Source organism: Lissotriton helveticus, chromosome 1_1 (genome assembly GCF_964261635.1).
Source record: "Lissotriton helveticus chromosome 1_1, aLisHel1.1, whole genome shotgun sequence".
NCBI lineage: Eukaryota > Metazoa > Chordata > Amphibia > Caudata > Salamandridae > Lissotriton > Lissotriton helveticus.
In genome coordinates this window covers 448,283,155-448,308,784 of record NC_136057.1, presented here as the reverse complement: position 1 = coordinate 448,308,784, position 25,630 = coordinate 448,283,155, and the positions used below count along the sequence as shown (strand labels likewise).

General features: G+C 45.9%; 1 protein-coding gene across 1 annotated transcript in view; it reads right to left on the bottom strand.

Moving 5' to 3' along the window:
- Nucleotides 1-25,630, bottom strand: part of KIAA0930 (KIAA0930 ortholog) — a 645,174-nt gene that overhangs the window by 93,497 nt on the left and 526,047 nt on the right. Inside the window, exon 7 of the mRNA XM_078673838.1 lies at nucleotides 13,863-14,057. Coding sequence (XP_078529964.1) covers nucleotides 13,863-14,057 — 195 coding nt within the window. The remainder of the gene's footprint in view (nucleotides 1-13,862; nucleotides 14,058-25,630) is intronic.

The following is a 25,630-nucleotide window of genomic DNA, read 5'->3' as shown; positions in this document are numbered from 1 at the left end:
TCCAATAAGATCTAATTCCAGCCTGTATGCTGAGCCATCACCGCTACTAAAAAGCCATTTATTAATAGCTACGACTTGGGCCGATGAGTAATAAAGTTGGATCCCCTCTGTGCCCAGCCCACCTCATAGACTGCCTGGGTCAAAACATTAGCTTAGAGCTTTGCCTCTATACTATACTGAGGAGGGAAACCCGTCAGAAGGAGGAGCATAGATCAGGAAGTCTGCCAAGTTTCAGTATCACTGATACTATGGTGTGGAGGACGCCATGTGTGAACTGGCCAAGCTGGACCTTACTGAAAAAGACCATGAGGTAGATGGGTCACTAATGATGCAAACAGTTTGAAGAATTCCAGAGGGAAGACATTTGGGCCCAGAGTTTTCCTGCACTGCATCCTTGCAATCGTCTTCAACGCCTCCTAGGGTGTAAGAGGAAGATTAAGGTCCTCCTGGGCAGAACTATTTAGGCCCCAGATGGGAAGTTCTCAGATCAAGAGGTCAGATACTTTATTCACTGATGGAGCTTGTGATGTGTACAGCGAGCTGAAACGAGTCAGCAACCAAGTGTTGTGCTATAATCCGTATTGTGGACACATTTCTGGCAGCCACATTATATGTGGCCAGCCAATACAAAATCCTGCCTGCCTTGTCTCCTGCTTCATACAAAGTATGCGGTGAATTCATCCTGGCCAGTGTAGCCACATCCACAGATAGCATCTGCAGCTGTGATTTAGTGGACCACAACTTCCTAAGTAGCAAGTCATCCGACAACAGGAATACCTTCTGCTGTATAGTAATCACCTTTGCATCAAGGAGGGTGATTTCAGATTCTCTGTCCTTATTTTTAGGGTTAACATAAACCATAGACCTTTTGTGGTTAACCATCTTACGCCTTGCAAAGTGAGGCTATGATTGAGGATGATCCTGTATTAAAATTGAAGTATGATTCTAGCCTTCTTGCAAGAAGCCACCAGCCTTCCTTGGTGCCCATTCATCAAGAGCCAGCTGTCACCTGGGCAACTTCCACCCGGAGCTCCAGAAAGTCTGGTCAAGTCCTTCCATTCTTCAAGTCAGTCCCAGACACATTCAGATGTATCAAAGAAGTGTAACTTTACTTCATGGAGCACTTTACACCAGCAGGGAACAAAACACATTTAGCCCAAATGCATTGCTCTCAATTATTTGACCTCTGCATAGGACTTGCGTTATTGCTGAACACTGAATGTATAATCCAGTAAGACAATGACTTTCAAGGAGTTATGGAAGAGTTTTCCTTCTCGGCGAGTGGCTGGCAGGACGGCATCTCGGTTCATGTGGTTAAAGAACCAGAATTTGAGGGGCATGAAGGAGCCCCAGGGAGCATGCGGGGGACCAAGGATATAGATGTCCTTTAAGAAATAATGCAGCAGTTTAAATCGCCCAGGAGCAAAGAAGGGGAGAGTATACTGCAGCCTGGATGAGGACATTCTGGAAAACCCGCAATTCTGATATTGTTATGCCTACAACTGCTTTTGGCATCCACAACCCTAATTTCCAGCTGTTTGTCAATGTTCAGCTGATGGCTGGCATTGCTCTGGTGGGCCTGTATCATGTCTTTTGACCGTAAGACCTCTGTACTGCAGTGTATGACTTTTCGTGTGTTCTGGCAGAGGAGACCGACATCCAGGACAACCTCACCAAGTTTGCACTGCAGCAACGCTCCTGTGTCCTAGATTGCCTGAATTATTGTTTCCAAAGAGGTAATGTAGCCTTCATTGCCGCCGCCACACCACAAGCTGGGGCCAGTACTTGCCACTTCGGCGTTGCTTTTGACTTTGATCATGGCACAACTTTGTGACCCATGAACGATGAGGCAGGAAATGCACGTCTCCATCTGTTGCTACACTCACTGACCAGTAGACTCAGGACCACACTTCTCTCAGTGCCAATGACACTTCAGGCCTGCACTAGGTGCAGGGTCATTGCCAAGGACAGTGACATAATCTTAAGGATCTCTGCATCCCCATAATGCAAACATTCACATACATAGCCCCAGGGACCTGGGATCAGGCCAGCACAGGGGCCCCTCAGTTATCAATCTGCATTAAAGCCCTCCATTCCAAAGTGATCCACTAGGGGCAAGGGTAAGGGGAATCAGAGAGTACTGAAGAACAGTAGTTACTTGCATGTAATCTGTGGTTCTCCAGTATTGGTGTCTTTCATGGAGTCACATGCCTGAATCATTCACCGTCGTCGGAGTGGGAGTCCCACGGTACATAAAAACGCAATAATTTGTACATAATAACAAAAAACCTTGGTAATAAACAACCAGGAAGTAAAGTAGCCCTAAGCAACAAGAGAAAAACTTCCACATCAGTCGACAGCACCCACCAGAATGTTCTCCCCAGAGGCTCAGGCTCTCAGATTTTCTCGCACAGGAGTGCAAAACAAGATAACGTAAACCAGCCTCTGAGGGGAGGTGGGCGGGTTGCATGTGAATCTATGAAAGACACCAATACTGGAGAACCACAGATTACAGGTAAGTAACTATTGTTCTTCTCCAGTATTAGGGTGTCTTTCATAGATTCACATGCCTGAATCAGAGTAGATAGCCGTACAGAACATAATGCTCGTAAGACACTCCTTGTACCAAGTATATATATATATATATATATATATATATATATATATATATATATATATATATACACACACACACACATATACACACATATACATACCCATACACTATAATAAAGTATCAATAATATCATAACTGTACATTTGTGCTTAACATATGCAGAACAAGATATATAAACAGCATGTCAATAAGCGTCTGAAAAGAGCATAGTGGAAGACGGAGAACAGAGGCTCACCTTATTTAAAAAGATTGCGGAGAACAGCTTGTCCCACTGAGGTATCTGCATCGCTTGAGGTCTCCAGACAGTAGTGTTTGGTAAAAGTGTGCCTGTTGGACCAAGTTGCCGCTCTGCAGATTTGATGGAGAGGGACACCGGCAAAAAGAGCGGTAGATGAAGAAATTGCTCTCGTAGAATGCGCTCTTGGCATTGCTTGCAAAGGTCTTCCCGCCTGTTGATGGCATAGACAAATCGCAGCAGAAATCCAACAAGCTATGGTTGGTTTCGAAATAGAATATTCTTGACGTAGCTTGCCATATGCCACGAACAGTTGGTCCGATTTATGGATTATTGCAGTCCGTTGTAAATAAAACTTGAGACATCTTCTGATGTCAAGGGAATGCAAGGCCCTTTCAGCAGCTGTCTGCAGATTTGGAAAGAATGTCTTTAAAATTATTGGCTCATGAAGGTGGAAGTCGGCAGGTACTTTTGGCATGAAGCTGGGATTGGTGCGTAGCACTACTGATTTTGAGGTCAATTGAAGAAAGGTGGTTTAATAATGAATACCTGAATGTCACTGTCTCTCCTTGCTGATGTCAGAGCCAATAGCAAAGAAACTTTCCAAGAAAGTAACTTTAAGTCCACTTTATGAATAGGCTCAAAGGGGTGCCGCATAAGTTGTGTAAGCACCACATTAAGATGCCAGGATGGAGGTGGACGCTGAATAGGGGGGAACATCTGAAACAATACTTTGAAGAATTGCTGAATGACTTTAGTTGAATAAAGAGAATTAGATCCGTCCTGTCGATACCTTGAAATCGCCGCCAAGAACACTTTCAAAGTGGAATGGGATAGGTCCGATCTTGCTAGGTGAAGAACGAACGGCAACATTTGTTGTGGTTTTGCCTGAATTTGATGTATCTTGGCAGATTAACACCACATGAAAAATCTCTTCCATTTTAGCTTGTATGTTTTAATAATAGCAGGCGCTCGAGCATTAGCTAACACTTCCTGACAGTCTGCAGGAATATTCAGGTGTGCGAATTCAAAGTGTTGAGGAGCCATGCTGCTAATTTCAGAGATTCTGGGTCCGGATGGCAGATCCGTCCGTTCTGGGTGGACAGCAGGTTCGGTATTGGTTGAAACTGTATGGGATCGCACTCCGAAAGAAGAAGAAGTTCGGTTAACCAGTATTGGCGAGGCCATCTGGGAGCAATGAGTATTATGCAGCAAGGTTGTCTCTTGAGCTTGTGGAGAACTCTGGGAACCAACGGAATCGGAGGAAAGGCGCAGGCAAAAATCTGAGACCAATTCATCTAAAACGCATTACCGCATGAGTCGTTGTGGGGAACCCAACTTGCAAAGGATGGGTATTTGCGGTTCTGACTGGTCGCAAACAGGTCCAGATCTGGGTGGCCCCACTCCCGAAAGACTCGGTTTGAAGTTGGGTGATGTAGCTCCCACTCGTGAGTGGGGATATTGCTGATCTGCTGAGGTAATCCGCTAGAACATTGGAGACTCCTGGTAAATGAATGGCTGAAAGGCTAATCTTTTGACGGATCGCCCACTCCCAGATATCTTGAGCTTGTTCAGAGAGTATGGCTGACTTCGTACCTCCCTGCTTGTTTAAGTAATACATACTTGTAGTATTGTCTGTTCGAATTAGAACTGAGGCACCCCGAATGATGGTACGAAATGACTTCAGAGCCAAGAAAATGGCTCACAACTCCAGAAGGTTAATATGCCACTTCTTTTGTTAGATGCTCCATTTGCCGTTTAATGTCATCCCTTGAAGGTGCGCCCCCCCCATCCCTCGAGGGAAGCATCTGTGGTTATAGTGAAATTCAACGGTTCGACCAGGAATGTGCATCCTTCTTTTACGTTCCTTATTTGAGTCCACCAAAAGGAAGGCTTCTCGCATCCGAGGAGTGATGTGAACAATACCGTTGAATGACCCCGAAATCTGCAACCATTGAAGGTTGAGTTCTTCTTGCAATGGTCTCATTCTGAAACGGCAGTTCGGTATCAAAGGGATGCAGGAAGAAATCATCCCTAGGAAAGACCTGTATTGTCAAACTGAAACGCAACTTTTTGATAGCAATGAGCAAGCTAGCTTGCAGATCTTGCGTTGCCTTTCTTTTGAGAAGAAGGCCTGAGTTAGCTGGTTGTCCAATGTGGCTCCCAAAAAGGTCTTTCTCTGTGATGGAATCAGGTGAGATTTTTCGAAGTTTATGGAGAGACCCAGAGTGGAACAGTGACAGACATCTTTGAACATGTGCGTTTGTGGTTTGAAAAGAATTTGCCTTGATGGAGAAGTGTGGCTCAATAGTTAGAGCGGCAGACCCTGATGCAGAGGTCTGGCCCGGGACCAGGGTTCGATTCCCGCCTCGGCGGGTCTTGGGCTCAATTTCCTCGGACCTGATAATTCTCTCCTCGGTGCCTATTCTAATCATGGGTCCCACTCTGCAACTCTGGGCAATAGCTTGCTTAATCCCCACAACGGCCCCAACAACGCTGGGATGCCTGGCTTCACCTTGGGGGTGCCCAGGAGTGGGCATTTCACAGGGAAAAGCTAGTAAGGGTTACACAGCGGTATGCGTACAGCGCCAAGACACCTCAGGGTATAAGTGCGCTATACAAGTACGAATTCTTAAGGCAGTCGTCCAAGTATGGGAAAATTTGAATTCCTTCCAGACGAAGGTGTGTGGCCACCAGTGCTGGAACCTTTGTAAACACACAGGGTGCTGATCGTAGTCCAAACGGAAGGACTCTGAATTGAAAGTCCCTGCCAGCCATTCGAAACCGTAAATTTTTCTGTGCCTGGGTAGGATTGGCACATGAAAATAAGCGCTTGGAGGTCGAGGGGGGCCATGTGATCCCCTCTAAGTAGTTGGAGGATTTCTTGAAGTGTTAACATTCGGAAATATAACCTTTTCAGGTATTGTTGAGGGCGCAAAGGTCGAGAATGGAGCGCCATTCCCCCAACTTTTTTAGTATCAGGAAAAATCTCGAATAAAATCCTGTTCCTTTTTGTAAAGGAGGGACCTTTTCGATTGCTCCTTTGCGACTCATCAGATTTATTTGGGAAAAAAGCTCCTTGAGATGAGCAGGAGGTGGGCCCTTGGGAGGAGTGTTTGGGGGAATCTTTATGAGCTCTAGAACATGGCCTCTGGCCACTATATCTAGAACCCATTTGTCTGTAGTAATTGCGGACCAGTTAGAGTAGAATTGGGATCTTTTACCCCCAACTTTTGACTGGAGGACGGCAGAAATGGTGGCAGATGACGGGTCTCATTGTTTTTTCATTGAATCCCGTCCACGGTAGGAGGGCTTCCTTCTTGATTGCGAGTAGGAGTTACCTCGCTGCCCATATGACTGCTCCCTGTAGGGCTGGTATCTTTGGTTGTCCTGAGAAGTTTGGTATGACCTTTGTTGATTGTAACCTTCCCTGTTGGAGAAGTATCCACGTCCTTCAGCACCTCGAAAGGACGACCTGCGAAATTGAAGGCTACCAAGAGATCTTGCCATTTCTGTGTCCTTTTTAATAGCCTGAAGGGCTTTATCGACATGCTGGCCAAATAGTAACTCCCCATCAAACGGAATATCAATAATTTTGGCTTGGACCTCTTGGCGAAAAGATGTAGATTTCAGCCAACCTTGTCTCCTTAACACTGCGCACCCGCTAACTGTCTGAATCCGTCAATTATTTCCGCAGAGGTACACTCTCCTTGATGCAAGATCTTCAAGGGTTTGGACTTGGAAGGTTCTGGCAGCATGTTAAAGTAGGGGCAGATGTCTGACCACATCTGCCTGTCATATTTCCCTAATATGGCTAGGGAATTTGCAGCACGGACAGTCGTGGCTGCCATAGTGGAAACCTTTTTCCCAATCGAATCCAGCCGTCTTCCATCCCTGTCTGGTGGAGCTGTTATAGGCGAAGCGGGGTTCCTGGCCCGTCTCTGCGCCACTTGGGCGATGGCAGAGTCAGCTTTTGGCTGACCTAGGAGGCATGCAGGTGAATTGCTAGGTGCCTTATATTTTTTGTCTAATCGAGGTAAGAAACGCAGGCAGAGAATTAGGTGCTCACATACTCTTTAACCTTTCCTTCCAGATGAAGTCTATGATTGGAATGGTCCGTACTTGTCTTTGTGGCTGATCTTTGAAATCATAGAGAAAGCAATCATCTTTCTTTGTGTCCATAGGTATGAGAAACCTTTTTGTCGCCCTCTCCATAAGGAGATGAAATCCTCCGATGTCTACTGGAGGGGAGTCAACCGGAGCTGGAGTTGACGGTGATGGCGTCTGAATTTGGTATTCGTCCCACTCCGAATGCACAGATTTATCATTGACTTTTCCCTCTTCCCTGTCATCATCAGTGGTATTAGCATCATGGGAGTGATGAGATGGTACTGGAGAAGGTGGCCTAGGAGATCTTAAAGAAGTTACAGAAACCTGAGGTATGGGCGTAGATGGAATAGACTCTGCCGATTAAGATGGAGGAAAAGGGCAATAATAGTCGTCCAACATATATTGTAAGTTATTAAGCAGGGCCAAAGGCATTTGTGCTGTGGGGACCGTGACAGGAGCTGGAGCTACAGACTCAGGGCAAGAGTCTCCCTCCTGGTCTTCGTCTTGATACTTGATCAGCAGTTCCGACGGACTTCTAGCAGTGCGGAATCTGTCATCGTCTTCGGATTCCTCTTGGTCCTCGTCAGAATCCAGCAATTGCTCAGGCAACTTCAATGGGGATAGAGCTTCCAATGAAGAGCCACATCTTTGTAGCAAAGAAGCTATTGTCGTAGGCGGGGCAGAGGAGGTAGTAGCCGTTGTTGCACACCAAACTTGCATTTCTGTGCAAGATGACAAAAGAGGCGTCGACGAGTGGGCCATCGACGAAATCGCCGTCGATGGGGTCGGCGTCAGGAAAGTGACCGTCGATGAGGCAGCTGTTTTCGTCGGCGAGGAGGTAGTCGACGACGAGGCAATCTTCGTCAACGAGGAGGTCGACGACGACGAGGCAATCTTCGTCGTCGAATCAGACTTCGTCGACCAGGAAGTCGTCGAAGACGAGGTAGCCATCGACGAGGTAGTCTTCGTCGACGGAGCACTGATGACAGATGAAATTTCCTTCGTCGACGAGATGGGTCTAACAGCAACAGAAACCAGTGTCGACGGGGATGAAGCCGATGACATTATCATCTTGGGTCTCGGCGACGAGAAGGTAACTGTCGACGTAGAAGTAGCGTCAACGACGGAGCTATTTTCTGAGGAAAATCTTTCCCAAGAAGTCTTTTTGAAGCCAGAGACTTTCCAGTCTTTCTCGGGGGCGTAACAGGCTTAGATTTTGAAGGTGGAGAAGCCTTTTTTGAGGAAGAAGGCAAGATTGAACCCTTAGTGGGTTGAACTTTTCTCGACACCTTAGCAACAGGAGAAGATACATCTTCCTTAGCCATCCTCTTCCTAGATGATACAGATGAACCAGAGGCCACACTTCCCACCTCAGATAAGGGGTTGTCCTGGTCTTTAATCTTCTGTAGCCACAGAAGTAGGCACCCTTCTCTATCCCCAAGGGTCTTCTGAGGGAAGGTCCTGCAAATTTTACAATCTCTCACCTCATGATCTGGATAAAGGCAGTAGATGCACTTTTTATGGGGATCTTTTGAAAACAGCCGGAGCTTCCCACAAGATTCACAAGGCCTAAAGAGAGATTTCTTAGAAGATGACATTCTGAAGAGTAGAAAAAATCCAGAAAACTAGTGAAGTACTGAGCAGAGCTCAGGGAGACTCCCTTCACACGACGTGCGGTAGAAAATCTGAGAGCCTGAGCCTCTGGGGAGAACATTCTGGTGGGTGCTGTCACCTGATTGGCTGCAGTTTGGACTACACATAATAACTATGATAGTCATGAGTGTGGAAGTTTTTCTCTTGTAGCTTAGGGCTACTTTACTTCCTGGTTGTTTATTATCAAGGTTTCTTGGTTATTATGTACAAATTATTGCCTTTTTATGTACCGTGGGACTCCCACTCCGATAACGGGGAATGATTCAGGCAAGTGAATCTATGAAAGACACCCCAATACTAGAGAACAATAGTTTCCCAACAGTCCTCGCCTCCACACTGGCAACTTCCCATGCATGGCCACAAGGTCGCACAGAGGAAGACAAGGAGAAAAGAGAAAATAAAGAGCCTCTGTCCCGTATGGAATCCACAGCCGCCTGGTACTTGGAGCCAAATCAGTTTTCCTCAGGGGGGCCTAATTGGAAGAAAAGGGCGTACACGTGCAAAGCAGGGCCCCCAGTCTCAGGAACAGCCATACCCCAGGCAGACAACATCTTACACATCCACTTGTCAAAGCTCGCTGCAGTGGGTAACCATCTGTTCCGACAACACAATGTGCATTAGCTGGGATTACAAGGTTCAAAGGATGCCACAGCACCCAACCACCTCTACTCAAGATAATGAAGTCACTTAGCAGCAGGTATCAACACCCGCAACTTTGACTGGCCGTGCCGGCAAGCTTCACCAGCTCCAAGGGGCCTTCAGAACAGCTGCATCACTCCTTTGGGAGATCTGCTCCGAAACATCATAACAGACCCAGGAAAATATAATGACTTCATTCTTTAGAAGCCCATCAGGCTTCCCACATCAATATGTGCTCCAAACACTCATTCAACGTCCCAAACAAGGCAAGGCCAGTCAGGAGAATACGAAGAGCTAAGTCCTCAACCACTGGGTCTCAGATCAGCAGGGCCCTCTGGAATTTCTCCCAGCTATGGATGGCTACAAAATGCCCAGGACAATGCTGGATTACGGGTCACCAGTCCATAGTTCACAGAAAAGCAGTTGCCATGTTTGAGGGCCATTATTGCCCTCATTAGTTTCTACGTATTTCTGTTCTGAACAGGGGATGACTACAGCAACCACTGGAAATTTATGTAGAGAGTGTGTTGTATGTTAAATGCTGGGTTTGTTCTGTATGTGTCTTTTTTTCAGAGCACTACACAGATAATGATAGATCAACCATTACCTAGAGACACTTTCACCTTTGCAGGTTATGAATTCGTCTAATTTTTAACTTTCTATGTGCACCCTTCTACTCTTTTTCAGATTGTTACTGAAGGCAGCACTTATTTTCAGGCCATCTCCACCATAATAGGCACATTTGGCATTTTGTCACACATAGTATTACTTGTGTAGAGACAGCAGAAGTCTGTCACATGTGAGTAGGGTAAGGATCTGTGCACCCATCCTGAAGAAGAAGCTTTACGCTTCGAAACATGTCGACGCACACAGGAGGTTGTGTACATTAAATACACTTACAACTTCCGTCACACCCCTTTTAATAATACCAGCACGGTTTTAGTCCTCACATGCCAGGTATTTTTTAACACTCACTTAACCATTGACTTCTGACCCTACCACTCACCAACCTCACATACCACATAGTGACTACATCAGTGCTCCCACGTATCCGTTGGTTAGTAGCACGCCGCATTCCGTAAAGGGACGCGAAGACCCCTATGATGAAGCATGACACCAAGGGCCCTTTTGGTGTGTGAGGGGTATTTAAAAAACACTAAGTGCTTCCCACCAATGTAGGAAACACTTGCCATTCCTAAACCTGCTTTCTTTCTCGCTCATACATGTGAGTGGATTCTCTATGTTTCTTTAACCATGTTTGAGGGCCAAGCACCGTCCACCCACTAGCCTCCCTAAAACTTAGGAAAAGTTTCAAACTAGGTGGTGAAAAGTGGCTTAACATGAAAAATAATCCACATATAAAACCAGCCTAATAAGCACAAACAATCTGACAAAACAAGTTCAAGCATATTAAGTGTTGGGACCAGTAAAGCGCTCCCCCACACTTTATATCAGCACAAAATGATGTGCTTTTCTGAAGACTTTGCAATACAGAACTGTTCATTCAAGCTTTGACTACACATTGGCACAGCTGAAAGATAACAACCTCACATTCTGACCAAGCTCTAAATGTCTATGATCCAAGGTATATAGTCTGCGATCTCGACCCTTACTAACAACATTCCACCCCTATGCTCTGACCCACAATTACTCAGGGAATGTTTTTATACCTACAACAGTGTTCTCTAAACAACATACATACATACTTATGGTGGCTTGACTCCAGAAAAACTATTTTCCCTCCAAACCACACACCTTTCCGTGGTATATATGGGTTGAATGCTGAAGAACAGCCTCAAAGGTAATGTTGTGGATCTTTACAAAATACTCAAAATAATTAAATAAAGTCCTGACTTTCTAAATTGATGCTTGTGATGCCAGATGGATGACTGTTATCCTCAGACCCATCTTGGCTGTCTGGTCAACCAGGATCCCGATTTCAGGTCCTAAATGGACATTCAAGTGGAATGCTGACTCTGCCACAACTTCCAAGCTGGTGTCTATTTCCTGCTTGTGGTTATCATGTACTTGATTTTCTCATTATTAAGTGAGAGTGTTGGCCTGCTCATAAGCTCCAACATTTGGTATGAGTTCCTCTACAAGTTTTTTTATGCTGGATTATTCATGAAAGTAACAGATCTCTCTACGCTGTTGAAAGCTGGATGTTCACGGTGGCCTGGGATGCAGAGCAGGCAAAAGACCAAAACGATGGCTGACAAAAAAGCTCACAGATATAACGTACTGCTGATGACATGTATGCAACCTGCAAGTTTCAGGCCCATCAACTCACTCGCATTACATTTCACACCACACCTCAGGGAACCACACCTCAGGGAACTATACTGGCTCCTGATACACATAGACATAAGGCACTACGCAACTCAGGCCCCACCTACCTGAACAGTCGCATCTCCTTCCACCAACCACCCACACTACTCCGTTCCAAGGACTCCTACTCGCACACATTCCATGCATACACAGAACCAGATCAGGAGGACAGGCGTTCTCTTACAACGCTCCTAAAGTGTGGAACGGCCTCCCACTCCACATAACAGCCTCCTCCTCTCTTCTTGAATTCTGCAAGAAGCTGAAGACCTGGCTTTCCAATTAACCAGCCTAAAATAGGTAGGGCTAGGCACACACCTCCTCAGTGCCAGGACACCCTCGCGGCTGACAGTGCGCTTTACAAATACACATAACATACAGCGGAAGGACTGTCAATACCAGAGTGCAGTGTTGACACATTAGTCACAATGCTACAACGTTGTACAACTCACAGTGATGCCTATGGAAAACCACATTATTATTCGGACATCAGCTCGAGAGGGGGTGGGTGGAAGCAGGAATAAAATGGCTCCTCGTAATGCTGTTCTTTTCTGAACTGCTGACTCACTTCCCCAATGGCGATTCCCTCTGTAGCCAGCACTGCAAAATGCAGAACTCCTGATGCTGTATTATCAAGGCCTCGGCGAAACAAGGAGGAAACGGCCGCGAGCTCCTTGTGAGAGACCGGAGACGGCAGCGGATGGGCAGGGAGACTCCAAGAGACTTAGGACAGAGTGACAGACAAAGAACTGGGGGCGGAGGCAGTGGGTGGGCGATAACGACAAGTGACGAGAAGTAACGGAGAGTTACAGGTCAAAGGATGAAGTTAGGTATATAGGACCTTACTGTAGGCAGACTACAATCCGGTCGATGCGAACCAGGATGTGATTGGGTAACGAGACACGAGGAAGGATGGGAGCATGTGAGTGTTTGTAAGGGGGGTTGCAATGAGAAATGGGAGACGCAGCGAAAGAATGAAAGGCAAAGGCTATTCCGCTGATGTTTTTAAATTAAAGAGTCATTGTTTTTAGCAGTTTTAGGGAGTGCTGCACCTTGCCACTCAGGAATTGCTGAACCCTCGGCTAAAACGCCGGTGAGGGCGGGCCCCGGAAGCTGGAGTTAGTGAGGTATGGAACGGGACCCTCGACAGGCATTGAAGAATAGAGGTCTCGCGTTCCGCTCGTTTCTGAAGAACCTGGCCAGCTTTTCAGACAAGTTATGCGATAAAAAACACGTGATGAAGACCATGTATGGGAAGAAATAAACAACAAGGCAAGGAATCAATGAAATGAAATAAAGCCGAGCAAGTCAAGTGCGGCCAATCACTCATCCGAAGCACAGACAGACCAAGTGATTTGCCTCTGACTGCACCGGGCAATAAATCATCTCCAGTTCACAAGTACAAAGACTTATCTGTGGGGAAACAGGACGCAAACGGCTGACTCCGAAATTAGAGCATTCTACGGGACAACCCATAACCTTAAATTACCGCTTGTGTAGTCTGTATTCTGGTGTTTCCCCTTGCATATCAGTGTTCTAGTTTCAGTACCACAGATTATGTGTAAGTGAGTCAAATGTGGCATTTTTACCTGTGAATTGTTCATTTTATAGTAAATAAAAATAAATTAAAAAACACACAAAACATCGTTCTTCATAGGGGCTGGGAAATAATTTTGGGCAGTTTAGTCTTCTCGTCCCGCATGATATTGTGTAATGAAGAGCTCCCCTGTGACGTACCAGGCGGTTTGTCCACTGGGCGAAGATGGTGACTGCGGCATGGTCCTATTTTTTGCATGACAACTACTTGCGGTGGTTACTATTGGGTACTTTTGACACTGGCATGTTCACTCTTTCTTTTGTGGATGATATTTTATACATTAAAAAAAACAAATTAAATATATATTTTTTTAGAAAATTAGGAAGAAACTGATATGTCATACACCTTAGTAGTTTTAGGGGAACTGTATTTTATACATCTAAAAAAACAAATTAAATATATATTTTATTTTTTAGGAAGAAACTGTTATGTCATACACCTTAGTTTTAGCGGGAAAAGTGTGTGTACATTATTTCTGTTGCAGCTTTTTAGTACCAATGAAAAATGAGCTTTTTGTAGACTGCTTAATGAATAATGCCACGCATCACTTTTCTGCAGATTTATCAGATGCCTACACCCTGTCATTACTGTCTCCACAGACATCATTAACAGCCACTGACAGAAACAGAGCCCCACTGACCAGAAAGATACCCCAATAAGCAGTAGTAGCCCATCTTTCTACTTACCCTTTCGTGCACAGGTGACCCGGGGTAGGAATCGTCCTCCGTTCCATAGGGGGAGGTGTCGCCCGTTGAAACTCGACTCACTGCCATCTCTGCATGGCCCTTCCCCTGCGGGCCCTTCATTCGCACAAACTCCATAGTGTTGTATTTATAAAACCCAAATGACATTTTTTGAGCCATTTTGGCAGCAACACTGACCTGTGTAAACATGAAACAACATGTTAGATCAATTGCACACTATTCTTCCATGTGTCAAACATTTAGGTCTATTCTCTCGAGGAATGTGGCTCAGGAATCAGTGACCCAAGAGTATCAGTCTTTCAGTCGAACATGAATAAGTGGCAATGAGTGTTGGTTCTCTAGTTCCACATGAATCAGTGACCCAGGAGTGTTGGTTCTCTGGCAGCACATGAATCAGTGACCCAGGAGTGTTGGCTCTCTAGTCACACGTGAATCAGTGACCCAAGAGTGTTGGTTCTCTAGCAGCACAGGAATCAGTGACCCAGGAGTGTTGGTTCTCTAGTAGTACATGAATCAGTGACCCAGGAGTGTTGTTTCTCTATTAGTAAATGAATAAGTGACCCACGAGTGTTGGTTCTCTAGCAGCACAGGAATCAGTGACCCAGGAGTGTTGGTTCTCTACTAGTACATGAATCAGTGACCCAGGAGTGTTGTTTCTCTATTAGTACATGAATAAGTGACCCAGGAGTGTTGGTTCTCTAGTAGTACATGAATAAGTGACCCAGGAGTGTTGGTTCTCTAGTAGTACATGAATAAGTGACCCAGGAGTGTTGGTTCTCTAGTCAACCATGAATCAGTGACCCAGGAGTGTTGGTTCTCTAGCAGCACATGAATCAGCGATGCAGGAGTGTTGGTTCTCTAGTCGCACATGAATCAGTGACCCAAGAGTGTTGGTTCTCTAGTCACACATGAACCGGTTACCCAGGAGTGTGGTTCCCTAGTTACACATGACTCAGTGACCCATGAGTGATGATTCTCTAGTTACACATGAATCAGTGACCCAGGAGTGTTGGATCTCTAATATCACACGAATCAGTGACCCAGGAGTGTTGGTTCTCTAGTAGTACATGAATCAGTGAGCCAGGAGTATTGGTTCTCTAGTCACACACGAATCAGGGACCCATGAGTATTGGTTCTCTAGTAGTACACGAATAAGTGGCAAATTAGTGTTAGTTCTCTAGTTACACAATAATCAGTGACCCAGGAGTGTTGGCTCTCTAGTCACACACAAATCAGTGACCCAGGAGTGTTGGTTCTCTAGTAGTACATGAATCAGTGAGCCAGGAGTATTGGTTCTTTAGTCACACACAAATCAGTGACCCAGGAGTGTTGGTTCTCTAGTAGTACATGAATCAGTGAGCCAGGAGTATTGGTTCTCTAGTCACACACGAATCAGGGACCCATGAGTATTGGTTCTCTAGTAGTACATGAATAAGTGGCACATTAGTGTTAGTTCTCTAGTTACACATGAATCAGTGACCCAGGAGTGTTGGTTCTCTAGCAGTACAGAAATCAGTGACCCTGGAGTGTTGCCTCTCTAGTTACACTAAAATCAGTGGCCCATGAGTGTTGGTTCTCTAGTAGTATATGAATCAGTGACCCAGGACTATTGTTTCTCTAGTCACACATAAATCAGTGACCCATGAGTGTTGGTTCTCTAGCAGCACTTGAATCAGCAGGTCGCTCCCCATGCCGCACAGCTCCACCTGACTGCGCCCGTGCCCCAGCTCCCGCTGCTGACTCCGTGTCTGTGGGTGTTCGAGGCCCGCCTCCACCCGCAGGCTACCACCTGCGCCTCATCCCTGGTGGCCAGTGGGCCTTAGGTATGTAGTTGCTTTAGGTATGTAGATTCTGTACCCCCATTACTGTATTGTGACCGCTGTATTTGTGCCCCAGTTTTTTCCTGTGACCTCTTCCATTGTGACCGTACTGCCTCTGTTTTTATTGCTGTTGCTGCCTTGCCTTAACTTAGGCTTGTTTGTTTCCTTCCTGTTGTTGTGCTCGTTCCCTCTTCCCGCCGCTGCGTCCCTGTGGCCCCACCCCCGCCCCCATTGGCTCTCCCCCTTCCCAGCTGCTCCTCCCTCCCACCTCCCCTTCTTATGGAGGCCGCTGCGCGGCAGTGAGAGCGACCCTTGACCCTGTCTTCAGGCAAGTCGCTCCCCACGCCGCGCAGCTCCACCTGACTGCGCCCGTGCCCGTGCTCCCGACTCTGTAGGTGTTAGAGGCCCGCCTCCACCCGCAGGCTACCACCTGCGCCTCATCCCTGGAGGCTAGTGGGCCTTAGGAATGTAGCTGCTGGTCGCATTCTGTGCCCCCATTACTGTATTGTGACTGCTGTATTTGTGCCCCAGTTTTTTCCTGTGGCCTCTTGCATTGTGACCGTACTGCCTCTGTTTTTATTGCTGTTGCTGCCTTGCCTTAACTTAGGCTTGTTTGTTTCCTTCCAGTTGTGCTCGTTCCCTCTTCCCGCCACTGCGTCCCTGCGGCCCCGCCCCCCCGCCCCTATTGGCTCTCCTCCCTCCCAGCTGCTCCTCCCTCCCACCTCCCCTTCTTATGGCGGCTGCGCAGCAGACACGCGCAGGGGGCGCGCCGCTGGCGCACCGAAGGTGCACCAAAGGCAAGCACGTATGCGCCTGTCCGCGCCCGGACCGAGCCCAGTGCCAGAACCCCTGGACCCCGAAGCCGCCACAACACCAGACTGCATTACGATTCCAGCACCCTCCACGCACTCAACCCCGGACGAGATCACTCCTGCTACCGAGCCACCCCGAATCGAACCCAAGGGCCCTTCACCTGCCAGAACTGCAGCTTCACCAGCATCCGGCCCGCCAAACCATCAACTAGAGAACCCAACCACCTCCGATGCATCCTCCTCAACAACCGCTCTGCCCATAAGCACGCCATCGAACTCTGGGACCTCCTAGACTCAACCACCCCTGACGTCGCCTTACTGACGGAGATCTGGCTGAACACAACCTCGGCTCCAGACATCGCCATAGCCATTCCAGAAGGCTACAAGATCTCCCGCAGAGACCGCACCAACGGAGTGGGAGGTGGAATCGCCTATGTCCACAAGAACACCCTCCGAGTCTCGACCAACACCGACGACACCCTCACCACCGCCGAGCACATGCACATCCAGATCCACACCGACCCCAAGTAGTATTGGTTCTCCAGTTAAAGATGAATCAGTGACCCAGGAGTGTTGGTTCTCTAGTTAAACATGAATCAGTGAGTCCTTTCCAGATTTTGAGCGTAGGAGTTTTTAATCTAAATATGTATTTGCATCTTAAGTTATCACTGCTACCTCTAACACCCAAAAGAAAGGATATTTCAGTTTCTAGACTACAAAAAGCTCTGTAAAGTTAGGGAAGGGTTTGTCGGTTATAAATACCACCTTAAACTGTATTCTTGACAGTAAAGATTTTTATGTAAGGAGTGTAACGTCTTACTTATTCGCTTTTGAAGACAGCCTAGCAGACATATGCACATATGTGGTTTTTAATGGAGCCCTAGTAGAGAAAGAAAAGTCATAAAAGACTGAATGACTTTACGAAGGTACATAACACAGTCTTGAAGTCTGGGATAGGTTTAATGTATTTGGTCTCTCTTAGTAGATGCTATTGGAAACTGTCTGGTATAGATTATTAAGTGAGCTTTAGCTGGAAGTGCATGACGAATCTCAAGACTCTGTATTTACTGTGGATTAGGATCTATCTTAGATTAAATTTGAGTGTCATCTGCCAACTGGTGGAAAGAGGCATCATGACTATCCAGCAGGCTACCCAATAGCTCCTTGTAGATGCTGAAATTAAGGGGTGGGAAGATAGCCTTGTGGGATGTTGCAAGTCTTCCAGACAGTTCAGAAAATACAATTTATACAACTATCATACGGTGGACAGAATTGAGTTAAACCCAGTTTAGGTACACTGAAACCCATGTACAATATATGAAACTCCCCATGGTTTAACACACAGCTTTCCAAACTGTGTGTTGCGACACGGCACTGTGTCGCCTCCTAAGTGTGGGTGTGTCGGGGCCGATGCGATGACTTCTGCGGGCCGGGCGGATATTAGGGGAATGCATAAGGGCAAGGACGACGTGCATGCAAGGTGGAGCGAAGCCTCGGCGGATCTGCATGGTTCTCAGCTCGATCCCGCATTACCAGTGGAGCATTGTCCAAGGCTCAGCGGCGGACTGAGGCGGGCCTGGATTTAACGAGCAAGATGCCAGTGGGAGTATTGACCCCCCCTTTCCGGGAGTGTGCGGCGTGGCGTGCGCACCTGCTCACGGCTCTGCCCTGACCCTGCCCTCACCGCTTCTGAGTGCACGGCCTTGTTGCAACATAGTGGCCACGGAGCCGCCTCTGCCCCCCATCTCAGACGCTCTGTAAGTTATATTTGGACATTTAAAAACTCCCACGTCATCTGGCACAGATTTGACGGGTGCCTAACCATATGTGCCCTCTGTGTACCAACATTACCCCCACTCAAAGTCTCATTGCGACCTCCCCGAAATAATTCCTGTTATTTCCTCGCCCTGCAATTGTTAGCCAGGTTCCAGGTAACTCCAGGGCCTGATAAATGATAAGTCTTTGGGGAATAACATGTGAAAATCGGCATTACTATGACAATTCTTATATATTTTCCTCCCGTGTTTCAAAAGATTTCAGCGGCTTCTAGAAGCCTGTCGGATTTTGCTAGTGAAACACCAAAATGTATAATCCTGATGAAGTCGGTACCTCACTTCTCCTGCCCCAGAGGGGACCCTTAATGCAGCTCCTCTTAGAAGTATTTAACTCTTAAAATTGGTCTGTAGTTCTTTCTTGACAATATATCCAGCAGAGAAATAATGCGACACGCCATCTACTGTAACAGATAAAAATACTTTTGGCACAGGAAATGCAAGGGTAAAAAACAGAACTTATTTTCAGATTGTTTCTGAAGGCTAACTGTGCCATAGTATTGTGCATCTGGAAAGATAAACAATGGCCCGCGCTCCATCAGAAAGTCTCTCCGGACTTCAGGCAACAGCCAAAGGTCCGAAGTCGTGCGCACGTGACCCCTGCGAGGAGGGAGGAACAGGCTGCGCTCCATCAGCTCCTTGTCTCTAAAAAGGCATTTGTGCTGGAATGTGTGAGCCAGTGAGGCCAGCTGGCCCTCCGAATCTGCCTTTTATACCTTCATATCTGAGGTTAAAGGGACCTGGCTGGATTGTGGTGATAATTTTTTTGTCATGTACTGTATTTCCCTGCGCTTGCCCGGATGCATTGGCCTCTGTATGTGTGTCTGTGATTGTGTGTTTTTTGTATGCGTATCTGCCCATGTGCATGCACTGATTTGTGTATTTTAATTCTCTGTGCGTGTTCCTGTGTTCTGTGTCTGCGCATTTGGTTGTGTTTCTTTTTGTGTTCTTGTTTCTTATCAGAGTATCTCTGCGTGTCTTTGCACCGGGTTGTACTGTATGCGCCTGGGACCATGTCTGGTTACATTCATGTTTAGGTTTTCCAACCTGCATTTATTTAACTTCCTGTTTTTTTGTTTCCGAACCATTTTCTTTGTGTGCGAGTTGTTGTTGAGTGTGTTTGTCTGCCTGCGAGAGTTTCTGTCTATGTTTTGCGTGCACCCGCCCTTTTTGTGCCGTAAATGACTGGGACATGCGTCAATGTGTACATCAATATATACTTATTTCAGGCACAATCCTAACCTTGCTTACATCCAGTTTTGCCAGTCACTGTCTTTGTTACAACAGATTCACATTTGCTTTATCAACCTTCCTGCTTTCTCAAATTTGCTTGAAAATGAACCATTTGCCCACAATTGTTTCAAAATGTTCTTGGGGGGAGAACCCCCCCGGATCCCCCTAAGGTGGTTTGGGCTAGCTCGCTTCGCTCGCATTGCCGTATCGCAAGATGAAAATTGTCTAAAAGGTGTGTCACCAACATGAAAAGTTTGGAAAGCTGTGGTTTAACATATCAAAGACTAAAAAAAGATGTTTCCTAAATATATGAATCATTTATTTTAAACATTATAAATAATGAAAACCTAGCTTCAAAGACCACCTAAATTCCACTGAAGCTTTGTTTCACTATGTCATACTGTTTAGAAACACTGTTGTCAAGAGATAGGATAAACACCAATACAGTCTTTCTCCTTGGTGACCTTCAATATCCTACTTCCACCTCCTCCCGCACTTCGAACCCAGAGGGTTGCCTTGGTCGAAATGCATGTCTAGGCTTTTGCTTGCATAAAATATTAGCTGTCAGCATTATGACGGGCCTTTAAGATTGTGTCAATTCCATTTAGTTACACCAGATTCCTCTTAGGTATCAGTTTTATGATGAGGCTATCTAATCTCTACATAGACTCACACCTTCCATTTCAGTAATCCTACAGATTGTATTATAAATACATTAACCCAAGACAGGGTTTAGCGCTCATCCTGATGGCACTGCAACTGTCACATTCCCATCCCCACAGTGCACTCCGTGTACCACTGCAAATCTTGACAGAGAAGACAATTTGAAAGCTCTTTAGAAATCAAAGTACCAGCAGGACTCTGAAGATTTACTCCTGCTTCAGGGAATGCTAAAAGGTGGATCTGAGATGTGCTTAATCGTTCATTGTATGCACAATAAAATGAACTTTTCATCAAAGTAAAGGCTAGAATCCAGACTGAATACATATTAACATCACAGCCAGAATAGTAAGGGACAAGATGTCTTACAAAATGAGGCATACTTCAATGTGGTGATATATGGCCTCTATCCAAAAGTTTCAACTCAGGTATACCATCTAAGGGCTACCCCCTGTATGGGGAGCACCATTTTGGCCACACACGTGGCATGATGTTCATGTTGGGCCGAAAAACCTCTTCTACTGTTGAGATAGAAGACTCAGTCTTACCAGAGCTATATAAGTGTTAATATTGAGAAAGTCTATGTCAATATAAAGAACAATACATTTATATATAAGGCAAACCTTCATCCTCCCAAGATCTCCCTTCCCCCGCTGACAATCCCCTTAATCCTCTACCTACTCTCTCACAGTCCGGATAGCAACCTCATCCCTCCCCGACCTAGCTCGGATATAGAGTCCGGCCTCCTGGATCGTAACTCTCCCTAGTCTATAGGCAGGCAAGGTCACACCTCTTCTCCCCCCCTCACCTGCTAACAGGCTTACCAATCGCATAAGCGCAATCTGGCTGAAACTCAGAACCCAAGTTTGCAAACCAACCCCTCCCTCATTTCCCCACCCTCCTTACTCACTCCTGTAGTCTATTCAAATAACCACCCCCCTCTCAGCACCTGGCCTCGAGGACCAAGAACCTGCCCCCATACTGGTCTGGAATCTAGGTTAGATGCTATATCACTTACATTCCAACAACTCAAGGCAGCTGTACATACCTTCTTTCTCCTCACATCGGAGCAGTCAGTTAATAAGTCGAGGGGGTTCTCCGAGACTGTACAACACATCTACAGTCATCCCTCGACGTCTGAGGCTAGACGGCTTGTATACACCACCACACTAACTATGTCCTCACCTCCAGGGGCTCATACACTTCAAAGCTGGAAACAACTACCCTTCCCTAATGACCCCTCTCGGCCTCTAAGAGCTTAAGTCCCAGTCCTAGACTCTGATATTAAAACCCTTCTGCTATCTTATGACGCATCAGCTGCTTTGAACACTGATATGATGTACCAAATTGAAACTATCCACTCTGACCAGGCTAGAGAACCCACGTCTAACACTAGATCGTTAAATAATAGCAACCTCACCATAGTCCCCACCACCTCACTCTCCTCAGATGATCTCAAACCCCAGCTTAAATGCATACTTCTCAATTGCAGATCGGCAGTTTGCCACGCTGCAGACATCGCTGACCTCATCCTTGCAAATGATCCTGATATTGCAGTGCTGACTGAAACCTGGTTTAATGATTCTGCTGGTCCAATAATCAATATTCTAGTGCCCCCCAACTATAACATTATCAGGCATGACAAACTGGGTGGGCTAGGTGGCGGCATCGCTTGCATTTATCGTATCAATTTATCAGTTAGACAACTGCACTCTGATTCCCTGGCTTCATGCAAATACATGTGCTTCAAAGTCGAATGCAACAGCAAGCAGACCTGCAAATGCCATGCCCTCTACCACCCTCCAAGAGACAATTCCCCTTTTATAGAACAGTCTATGGAAATCATTTCAACAAATGTGAGCAATCCTGTAACCCAGATCTTCCTGGGGGACTTTAACTTGCTTTGCAATGCCTTAAATGACACGTCAGTCAATAGTCTTAAAACCTTCATATCAGACCTCAACCTTACTCAAATATGTGACAGCCCTACGCACAACAAGGGATCTACCTTAGATCTGATGTTTGGCAAGAGCAACTCCACTCAACTTATATCTATCCTCCCATGTGAGTGGTCCGACCACTACTGCATCTCCTTCCTTGTCTCAAAACCGGCGAGAACCATTAAATCGCAAATCAAGAAACCTAGAATCTGGCAAAGAAACCTGAGAAATATTAACCTATATGATCTGCTCTGCTGTACAGACAACATCCTGCCTCCACCCCTGGACACGTTGGCGGTCGACGACCTCACAAATCACTACAATCATTTGATGTCCAACATACTAGACACTATGGCACCACTAGAACGGAAAAGAATATCCTGCAAAATATCCAAACCTTGGTACAACAGGAACCTAAATACTGATAGAAGAAATCTAAGACTAGCAGAACGTATATAGAGATCTTCGCCCTCCGTGTACCATCTTTCGTAGCTGAGATCTCTCAGAAACATATACAACAAACGCATCAGAAGCTCTAAAGCTAGCTACTTCAGAGAACAACTAGACCTGGCAAGAAATCGTCCAAAAAAGCTATTTTGAGCTCATCAAGCTTCAATCTAACAACACATATATTCCGCCCTCCACAGGACCTGACCAGCAGCCAGACTGTGAGGAGTTTGCTTCCTTCTTCCGGGATAAAACAACAAAGATTGAACAGGATCTATAGGCAGCCAGTGATAATCTACTTGCCACTTTTATATTCTCTGGGCTGGTTATGCCCCCTCAAAGTCTGGTATTTCTCCCATGTGGCCCATCGACCGGGGGCATTTTCAAGGCTGGGTAGGTATAAGTTTAGAAGAAAGGGGTGTTGAAGTTATGGGTGCAAAGGCCGGTAGAGTGTGAGAGAGCAGTTGAAAACATTGGGGATATATCAAGAAAAAAAGAAGAAAAAAAAAAGGAAGAAAAGAAGAAAAAACAAAGTCCGGGCAGGTCACCCCCATACTAAATAAAACAACAGCTGACCAGACCAATCTTCACAACGTTCGTCCAATCTCCACCATTCCCACACTGGCAAAACTCCTGGAGAAATGCGTTCACACCCAACTTTGTAGTTATATAGAACAATTCCAACTTCTTGACAAATTCCAATCCGGCTTCAGACAAGGTCATAGCACGAAATCTGCTCTTATTCACATTGTGGATGATGCACTATGTATACTGGACCAAAATGAATCATGCCTTTTGATCCTACTTGACCTTTCATCAGCGTTTAACACAGTCAAACATGATACCCTCATCGGTCTACTGGAGCTCAGGATGGGGTTATCTGGGACGGTGCTTAATTGGTTTTCTTCTTTTCTACACAATAGATCCCAAAGGCTGAAGGTTAATCAGTCCCTCTCCGAACCTTCTCCGTTCACTCTGGGAGTACCGCAGGGGTCCACGATCTCCCCCACTCTCTTCAGCATGTTCATGGAACCTCTAACAGAAATCTTGAAAGTGTCCAACATTCATTATCAAATGTATGCTGACAACACACAATTGTACCTGAAAATCTCCTCCCCAGAGGACATCAGATCTCTCAACTCAGTGCTTCAAGAAACACAAAGTTGGCTAACACTCAATCATCTGAAACTGAATGCTCTAAAAACTGAATTCCTCCTCATCGCCCCTGACAAACAGTCCCCAGTCATTGCAAAATGGATGCACAACTGACAGCCCTCAACTGCTCGCCAAATATCATTGACTCTACGAGCTCACTCGGATTAATACTTGACAGACACCTGAACATGCAAAATCACATCAGCTCTCTCACCAAAGGAGCGAACTTCCATCTAAGCACACTAAGGAAATTAAAACCGTTCCTCCCCCATGACCTCAAAACTGCAGTGCAAGCATAAGCGATCTCTAAACTGGATTATGGCTGCACAACCCGAAGAGGTCTTCTGAGAGCGAGGACTGCCCCACTCAAGGCCTCTCTCAATTCTGCTGCAAGGCTCACCACAGGCTCCAAACGTTATCATCACATCTCGCATGAGTTTAAAGTTCTTAATTGGCATCCGTATGAGGCAAGGATACATCTAAAAATTGCCTGCATAACTCACAAAGCGCTCCCCTTCAACACCCCTCTATATCTTGCACAAAAACTTGAGCTCTCAGGAGGTTCTGATCCTCTAGAGGCTCCAGCACCTTACTACTTAAACCACAGAAATTCCATAAAATGAAAACATACAATCGAGGATTCTCAGGTATTGCACATAGAATTTGGAACTCCTTACCACCAGAATTAAGACTGAATAATTCCACAGCTTCATTCAAAAGGGAAGTCAAACTGATTCTGATGAAAACATTTCTGGCCTAGTCCCACAGCCCACTTGAGAAGGCGATGCTTTTCCCTTATCTCTAGTGTACTACAAGGATTGCTATTGTCATTTAGTTCTACCCTCTCTTGCTCGGCTATGACATTAACTCTTGCTCCCCGATTAAGAAAGTCTTAAGGGTACACTGAAAGAACTTGAGCTCGCTGTCTTACTCTACGCCCTGTTGAAATATGCTGCAGTTGTGACAGATGGTGTCCCTTTCCAGGCCTCCTTTTTCCAATGTCGTTTTTATTGCTTGTACCCTGTAATGCCGTTTCTATTGCTTGTACCCTTGTAACTATACAACTACCTGTCCGTGAAGCGCTCTGATACCCCCGTGGTCTTGTCCGTGCTATATAAAACTCTCAAAGTAAAATAAATAAATAAAAACAAAATCGCATCTTTATTAACGAATTCACCCGCTATATACTCCATGGTAACTTGGAATCAGAAATACGTATTCAGGCAGGCTTCAAGACCTAGGCCTACGGTCACTGATTGATAGGTCAGAGGTGGGACAGCACGTAGCTGGCCGACAAAGTCACAAAAAAGAAATCCCAGATGAACTCCACAGATAGGTGCAGTGACACCACAATGGTCCAGGAAGACTGACCCCAATAAAGCACACATGGTCGGAGGGGTACGCACGCTCTGAAAACCCTGTAAAGTCAGATGCCACATAAGTTAGGAACATATAACCAATCAGCGCACACAGTACATGCAGTGATCAGGCAGTCTATGCAAGACATCTGGACACGTTACCCACGGCCCTCATTGTGTTTATGCAAGGTCCAGGCCCACCTGGATTTCCCAGAGAATACATTAATTTATGACTCCAAAACCAGCGGTTCACTTCCTTACCAAACAAGGATCGCCAAAACTGTTTATGGCATTCAATGAATTGTATATAAACCCATCTCAGATCGACTAAGTTACAGTCCTCAGACCCTATGCCTGTAACTGTTCTAACAGCAGAAATGTTTAATTAAACTAACTGTTCCTGTTTTGCCAAACGCCTCTTTTCTCTTGTTTTTTCAAGGTATTTCATGTTTAAGCAACATAAAAAGTAATAGTCTGTTTCTACAGCAAGATC